General features: G+C 51.9%; 1 protein-coding gene across 2 annotated transcripts; it reads right to left on the reverse strand.

Moving 5' to 3' along the window:
• Positions 1-217: 217 nt before the first annotated feature.
• Positions 218-7,733, reverse strand: CNPY3 (canopy FGF signaling regulator 3). 2 transcript variants are annotated; one of them, XM_072944981.1, is made up of 7 exons: positions 7,244-7,644; positions 3,794-3,917; positions 3,223-3,304; positions 3,047-3,169; positions 1,474-1,596; positions 1,104-1,221; positions 218-871 (listed from the first exon to the last, which is right to left on the reverse strand). In XM_072944981.1, exons 1-7 carry the CDS (start codon positions 7,410-7,412, stop codon positions 654-656), a joined length of 957 nt encoding a protein of 318 aa, XP_072801082.1. In that variant the 5' UTR covers positions 7,413-7,644; the 3' UTR covers positions 218-653. The 2 variants fall into 2 exon arrangements, with proteins under 2 accessions (XP_072801082.1, XP_006202056.1); XM_006201994.4 differs by lacking the exon at positions 3,223-3,304 and having other exon boundaries at positions 3,047-3,143; positions 7,244-7,733.
• Positions 7,734-8,110: the final 377 nt, after the last annotated feature.

Raw genomic sequence — 8,110 nt, forward strand, 5'->3', positions numbered from 1 at the left:
GAGGGGCAGGTCCCAGGCCCAAGCACTGTGCTCAGCCTCACCTCACATCCCGCCGCCCTCCCCACACCTGCTGTTCCCCACAGTCAGCCGGTTAGGCCTTAGTAATGAGAGGATGGGAATAGCCTCTCAACCTCATCCCCCACGGCTGGAAGGTGAGGAGCAGGAAGAGCCATAATGGGCTCTGGGGCCCTCTGAGGGGCTGAAGGGGACTCAGAAATTGGGACGAAAAAGGCCAAATGGTTTTTACTCTGTGAGCCCTGGGGAGGGCTGGGCAGAGCACAAATTGTCCACAAGAAGGTGGGCAAAGGAGGAGCTGGGGGTCTCCGTCTTGCTTCCCAGTGCCAGGAGGAGTGAGGGGGTGACAGGCTCCAAGCTGCAGTCCTGGGGTCCAGCTCCGAACCCTGCCCACCCGAGTCCACGCTGAGTCCTCGGCAGTCCTGTCTGAAGCCTGTGTCAGGAGAGGGGCGCTCCGTGGGCAGAGGGAAGAGGACGGCCCGGGCCAGCTGCAGCTGATCTGAGTTCTTCCAGGGCTGGAGTCTGTCCGCGGCAGAAGAGGCACAGCCGAGGCAGGGAGGCCTGAGGCCAGAGCCATAGCCCAGACCCTTCTGCTTCCAGGTCAGCGGTCTTGGTCAGCAGGAGCCGCTGGGTTCAGCTCAGAGCTCATCAGGGGGGCTGTGTGTGAGGGGGGATGCCTTCTGGATGCCCTCGTCCTCCTCAGGGCTGGGGTCTCCCTCGAGGCCACCCAGCTCCTTCCTCTGTTTGCTGCTGTCGCCACCAGAGGTCTTGGCCCTGCTGCTCTTCTTCTTGGATTTCTTCCCGCCCAAGGCAGCTGTGTCCCCCTTCTTGCCAGACCACTGCTCTGCCAGGCAGCCTGGGTGAGAGGACAGACACCCTCAACAAGCTGGTCTGCTGGGTAAGGAGCACTGACGGCGGAGCCACTGGGGATGTCTGGGCCTTTCCCACCTGTCCCATCAAGCTCCCTGAGGACAGAGATGCTACGATGCCCATTTCTTATTTCTTTTCCATTCTCTCCCTACCCGCCTCCCCCGAGGGGGAGCAGACAAAACGATCATACAACTGAGGCTGACAGCCCTCAGACTCACTGGTGTCCTTGCCCTTCAGCACGTGGTTGGCACAGAGAAACTGTGTCAGGTCCTCCTCCTGGTGGTTCCTGTACCAGTCCTCGATCACCTCCTCGAACTCCTCCACCAGTACATCGCACTGTTAAATAATCACAACACCTCACACTGGCAAAGCCCTGGCACTGACTTCTCCTGGGGGAGCCCGGCCGAGCCTCACAACCCACTGCCGGACAGGGGGGTGGCTGTGATTCCCCTGAGGAGGCTGAAGCCAGAGGAGGTGAAATGACTTGACATGGTCCCCTGGCTCCTGATAGCCTTCTGCGGCCTCAGACCCATCCCCCTACCCAGTCCTGTGGGGCACAACTGCCTCCAAGGGCAGAGGGGCCCATACCTGCTTCTTGAGGTCGGCCACCTCGGCCGAGGTCTCGTTCCACAGCTCGTAAGGGATGTCCATCACCACCTTGACCCCTTTGTGCACCAGGTTGTGTAGCGTCTCAAAGGTCTCTGACATGCCCTGGAAGAGGGGACCGGACATGAGAGGCTGGAGAGAGGCACCTTTCCTCTCCCGGTGCTGCTGGAGGCCCAAGGACCTAGCTCGAAGTCAAGATCAAGACCCCCGATGGCTTCTCACACTTGATCTCCTCTCCCCTCTTTTAGGCCAGAGTCCCATAATCCCTCTACACACGTACTCTGTCCTTTCAAAAAGCTCTGATGTCACCCTCAGGCCCTTTGAACCAAACTCCTTTTCCAGGAAATTAGTGTGTCCTGCTCTCTCCCCTCCCTGTGGTGGGCACACTCACTCCCCCACACCCATGCCCACCCCTGCTTCAGGTTCTTCCCCCGGCTTGTGTCTTTCCTTGGTGGGAAGATGGCACAGGCGAGGCAGGCAGGACTCTGGTTCTGTAGAAATACTTCTGCCAGCTAGCCTAGGTCTCCTCCCCAGAGACAACATACAGTCTATTTCCTCGTCTTTCTGGAGATAATGCGTGCACGCACACACAAATATATCCTCCTCGCCTCCACCCCCGCTTTTTGCAAAGCAGCAGTATAAATCATACAGATTATTCTGCACCTTGACTTTTAAATGGCTTAATAATATATTTTGGAGATGGTTTTAGTTCCATTCACAAATAGCTACCTTGTTCTTGGCTTCACAGTTGCATAATAGTCCACTGAATGGCCATATTAATTTATTTAACCACTCCCCTACTGGTGAATGTTTAGGTTGGTTCGGTTTTATTTTATTTTATTTTATTTTTTGCTATGGAAAATAACTTTGAACATTTTTACATGAAAGTAAACAGATTTATTACTGAGTACAACATTAGTATAAAATTAAGAAAACCCAAGACTCTTGTGGCTTGAGACTATTCCTCTGGGTGTCCCAGAGGTTTCTGATGGAGCTCCTTTGCTAGAAGGGTACTTAGGCAGAGAAACGTGGGAGACGGCTCTCTTACCAGGCATGGAAGATGCGGAGACAAAGAAATATGAGTCTTGTTGCAAGAAAGCTCCTTTTCCAGGGAGAGAAGCATTCGTGAACACAGTAAGTGCATTAAATGTCATAAAGGCACCATGATGGAGGTCCAGGGAGGGGCCCTGTGGGCCCAAAGGAGTGACCAGGTAGTCACTACCCACCTCCAAGAGTCTCCTGACATCTCTCTAAACCCCTACAGCTCCGCACATCCTGAGTTCTCCCTGTGCAAGTGCTTAGGTCTTCACGGGGACTCCCACCTGGGAGCATCTCTGCCTGAGGGTGAGGCAGGACCCGATGGGCAGGCCCAGGCCATCAGGAATGTGCCCATGGACACTGGAAAGTCAGCCACTCAGGAGGGCAGGGGTGCAAACAGCAATGGATGAAGATCGAGGAGAGGCCAAGGAGGGCAGCTCCGAGGGCACGATCCTCCAGCGGCACCCAGACCAGCAGCCTGGCCCCAGGGGGGAAGAAGGGCAGGCACAAACCCAACCTTGGCAAACCGGTTGCTGCCAGTCCTCTCCTTGTGCAGGCTGTAGTCCAGGAGCCGCTTGCAGATGGTCTCAGTGACTTCGATTAACCGTAAGTCCCTGCCAAGACAGCAGCACAAGAGGGCCTGAGTCCCCCTCCTCGCCCCAGTGGGTTAGTGGTCCATCCCTCCAGCCCTACTACCCCAGCGCCTGCGCATCTCACCAACGGGAAGTCAGGGCTGGAAGGAAGATAGGTCATCTGGTCTGGGGGCTCTGAAATGCTGGAACACAGACCAGAGAGATACAATTTTAACAGCTCTATGGGAAGGAATTTTTTTTAATAAAGCTAAATGATTCAGTAGTTTTTTTTTAATAAAGCAAAATGTGTTAAAATTTGATGTTAAGCTATCATTTCATTTCGAAAGGATGATCATAGTTGATGGAAGTGTTTTTTGGTTTGTTTTTAATATTTATATCTGGCAAAATTAAAAGTTTTAGGCAATCCTATATTTTTAAACATTGGTCCATGAAATCCAAGAGTCTAGGGATCACTGAGAAGGTCCAACAGTCTTGCTTTTACAGATGAGGAATCTGAAGCCCAGAAGAGTGCAGGGATTTATGAAGCCCACACAGTCAGTTGTGGGGAGAACCAGTGGGCAAACTCAGGTCTGTTAGAGCTGCCTTCCCATGGGAAGGGAGAAGGAAACTTCAAGCCACTGAAACCCCAAGGAACAAAGCAGGCCAGGCTAGTGGGTCCCCTGTTCGCTTACGACTTGGTGTATTTGACTCCGGAGGCCTTGCGGTCCAGGATGCCGTAGCCCGTGTCAATCACCTCCTTGGTCTTGCCAGTTTCCTCAAAGGCTGACTTCAGCTCCACAGCAACATATTTACACACTATGGGAGGGATACACAGCACAGCCTACTGAGTGCATCCGGGTCTTTGACGGGAGCTGGCTCCCAGCAAAACAGACCCAAGTGGATGCCTCTCCTAGACTGGGTCGAGTCAATGCTTGGAGCAGAGAAGGAGTTAGCACCAGACCACCAAATGGAGTTCACTGAGTGAAGGAAACTTGGCTCCAAAATCCACTGCCCCAAGTCCAGTCTTGGCCCTTGTCCTATTGACTTCATTTCAATCATTTATTGTACTTTCAAAATTTCAAACATATAGAGAAGCTGAAGGAGTACAATGAATAACTATATACCTTCCACTCATTAATGATTTACCACACTCTCCCACCAATGTATAATATGAAACAATGTGATAATAATAGATCTCAACAATACACACGTTGTTTTTGCTAAACCATTTTGAAAGTAAGTTGCGGACATCATGATCTTCACTCCTAAATAAGTCATCACCCGTCTCCTGAGAACAAGGACCTTCTCCTCCCTAGCCATAAAACAATTATAATCCTCGGAAAATTAGCAATAATTCCAGTATCATCTAATGCTCAGTCCACACTCAAACTTCTCTCCAGTTGTCCCCCAAATGTCTTTTACGGCTATTTTATTACTTTTTTTCACATGTTGTTCCAACACCAGCTCTCTATTCCTACCAAGTTAATTTGCTCCCTCCTCCCCCAGAGGCCTGTTTCTTCTGTTTTTTGTACATTCATTTTCTCATTTCCACTTACTCTTCCTCGAACAGTTATTAAACAACTCCTATGTGTCAGGCACTGCCTGGGGATACAGAGATGAAAACAAGGTCCCTCCCTTCCAGATACTCAGTCCAAAGGAGCGGAAAGTAGTTAAACAAATAATTACCATTGCATAAGGAGCATTAGCACTGGAAGTGTGAAGTGCCCGAGGCCTTAGAAAAATGCTTGATGCCCTCTAGGGGCTTTGGGGCTTGTCTGCCCATTCTCCCAACCTCACCCTCAAAGCCTCCTCCCCCAGTAAGTGCTTCTGGATGAATCCCACCTGCTCTTGATTTCATTCTGGGACTCTGCAGGATCTATGCTCTCACTAAGGGCCATGGTCATCTCATGTGTCTCTCCAATTAGACCACAAGGGTGCTCAGTATTAGGATTATGTACTGGATTTTTTCTTTATTCCTCTAGTCTGGGACTTTGTGTGTTGGGTACTTGATAAACATTGCTCAGAGAAAATGTGTTTGTGGTCGAGCAGCTTCTGATGTCTCCCAGTGAAATATGGTCTGCAGCCTAAATGCCATCAGCGTTTTTATAACACCAACAGCAGAGTTAGGTAGAAAACCAACTTACCACCAAAACAAATCAATCCCCTGCAGGCTTACTTGGTGGAACTTTAAAACATACCCATTAATACGTGGCTTGGAGAACTTGGAACACATGAAAATTCCAAGATATAAGCCAGTGATCTCAGAGTCTGCAGTGAACTGAGGGTGTCTCACCTCCCTGGCTCTCCATCCAGGACCATCTGGGCTCCCTCCCCTCCTCTATCCTGCCCTCTGTGCAAGCTCATCATTTCTCTGGCTCCCGTGCCCTCCTCTCCCACAGTGTTCTAGGCCCTACAGGGCTACCATAACCTCACTTCCCAACTCTTCCAAACTTAACCTTGTCAAGCCCCCTCTGGGGATTCCACCCAGAACCAGACTTGGAGGAGATCCGTAGCATAGACCCCAGATCCTCATGGACATCTACCTGCTTTTTTCTGGGCAGGTTCTCCTTCCTCGGGGCCAAAGCCTGTTCCACTCAGACTACTGAGCCAGGAGGCAGACTTTGTGGGCCAGTCAGCATTAATAATAAAGGTATAACAGTGGTAAATAAACGTAAATACACTACTAAGAGGAACTTAAGGGTTGGAGTTTGCCAAGCCATCCTGCGACTGAAAGTCCTTTTTATTCTTTATCAGTTACCTACAACATCAGGTCAGACTAGAATGATCTCAAGATCTTTGCCAGCTCTATGCTTCTTTGAGTCTCTTAAGGAAAAGAAATGTGAGTTTCTTAGGCTATGAGAATAATAAGAGAAACAGTAAGGGCTCTGTGGTATCAGAATAAGATAGAAAATGAGAAGGGGAAGTGAAACCCTCAAAGGCTATTGGTTATGACTAGAGGAAGAGTGACAGGAAGGCATCCAAACCCTCTGACTGTCTATTCAAGGGAGTGGGGTAAAGTACAGGCTAGAACCCACATCGGAAGGCCTGCCAGTGAAGCCAGCTCCTCTCGGAAGTATCTCACCTCTAATCTCTCAGATGAAAGGATTATGCATCCTGGGCCACCCCCACTTCCCACAGTTTAGGGAACATCTGGCCAGCCGTAGGCTTCGAATTTGGATGCAATAGATTTATAGCCAACTTTCAGGGGTGGGAGGCTGGGGTTAGGGAGGTGAGAAGGAAGAATAGGCTGTAAAGGTCTGAGGAGGAAACCAAGAAATGAAGGGGAGGAAAAAAAGGGAGGCCGTCGGCAGTCCTGGATGGCCGCTTTGTGTGCTGGTGCTCTCTTCTCTCTCTCTGAAATTCCACATCTCCACCCATGTCTTTGGGATTCACTGTTGTCCCACATTCCTAAAACCTTCCTCCCTCACCAAGCTTCCCCAGGTTCCATTCTTCCCCCAAAATGATGGGTCTCGGACCCTCCTCCTTCCTCCACCCACACCCACAGCGCCCCGCGCCCCCGTTTATTCATACTTATTCCAAGTATATTCATTGGGTGCCTACCAAGCACAGTGTGAATAAATATCCGAGCCAAGGTTCCTGCCCTCAAGAGGCTCGCAGCCAGCGGGGGAGACTCTAATTACACAAAATAGGTTGGGTGAGGGAACAAGGGGAGAGTCTCAAGCTCTTCTTCCCCCAAGACCAGTCACATGGCTCTTTTCAGTTCCTCAAACTTATCCTTTGCTTGTAGGCCTCTGCATCTGTGGCTTCCTGAGTGGGGCCCTCTCTTTTCACTTTTCTTCACCCGTCTAACTCCTAATCACTCTTTGCGCTTCCTGGACGAAGCCTTCTCCCCAGCCCTAGGCTAGATTAAATGCTCCTTACCCAGCCCCCAAAGCCCTGTACCTCCTCTATCACGGCATCTGCTACCCCGATTATAATTGCTTGTTTCCACCGATTTCTGAGCTCCAGGTGCAACGAGACCTGATCTCTCGCCCGCCCCATCCCCAGCGTCCAGAACAGCGCCAGGCACACAGAAGGTTCGAGGAGCGGAGACTCTTTCCAGAGCCCAGGACCTTGCACCCCTATTCTCCGCAAGCCCCGCCCCCCCAGCAGCATACTCCTCATGGGCCCCGCCCCCTCACCTTCGCATTTGCTGGGCAGCCGAACCCAGTCGGTCTCATCTGCTCGGGCCTGCCTCGGGCCCAGCTCCGGGGCCGGCAGTAGCAGCAGCAGGAGCAATAACAGGGGAAAAAGCAGGAGACAGCGGGGCACGGGCTGGGGCCGGGACACGGGCTCAGGTAACGGCTCCATGGCCCAGCCGGGCCCGACCCGAGCGGACCGGGCTGCGCTTCCTCCGGCTGCGCGCGCTGGGCAGCTTCCCGGAGCCGCTCCCGGGACTGCACACGTGCCTGGGTGTAACCGGGGCAACCGCGAGCCCCCAGCGCGCTCCCTCCTCCGGCCGCCTCGGCCCGCCCCCAGAGCCGACGGAGGCCCGCGGACAACGCAGCCAATGGGCTTTTGGGGGTTTGCCCGCTAGCGAATGGGAAAAGTATCTTTTTTTTGGCCTCGGCCAGTGAGAGATCGGATGGTGTCCTCAGTGACCTATGGCACATCTTTTCCCACCCCTAACGGAGGCTCTGGGAGGGGCTAGAGGAGACCAGCACCAGGGGAGAGGAAGCAGCGCTCTGGTCCTGGAAGACGTGGGAAAGGCCGACACATACCTTCTCCGCCTCCTCGCACGTCACTTCCCCCTCTCGGGTCATAATACAGCAAGCTCTTACTGAATGAGCACTTGTTTTAAAATTTTACTACTATAATGATTGTTTTTATTGTTGTAATTTCCAGTCACTCTAGTAAGCGCTGTGAATGAGACCGGAACTCAAACGGTCCCCAGCCCTCAGGCAGCTTTCTTATTATGCCCAGTAACCCTAGACTTGCCCCAGTGAGAACTAGAACGAATCACTTCCTCTCCGAGCCTCAGTTTTTGTCTGTATGATGACAAAAGTGAT

This window comes from Vicugna pacos, chromosome 20, assembly GCF_048564905.1.
Source record: "Vicugna pacos chromosome 20, VicPac4, whole genome shotgun sequence".
NCBI lineage: Eukaryota > Metazoa > Chordata > Mammalia > Artiodactyla > Camelidae > Vicugna > Vicugna pacos.

Coding starts and splice junctions, on each gene's coding strand:
- CNPY3 (XM_072944981.1), bottom strand. CDS start 7,412: ATGGAGCCGTTACCTGAGCCCGTGTCCCGGCCCCAGCCCGTGCCCCGC. Junction 3,170..3,222: donor GATGCGCAGGCGCTGGGGTA/GTAGGGCTGGAG, acceptor AGGGGGACTCAG/GCCCTCTTGTGCTGCTGTCT. Junction 1,597..3,046: donor GCAGCAACCGGTTTGCCAAG/GTTGGGTTTGTG, acceptor CCCCTCTTCCAG/GGCATGTCAGAGACCTTTGA.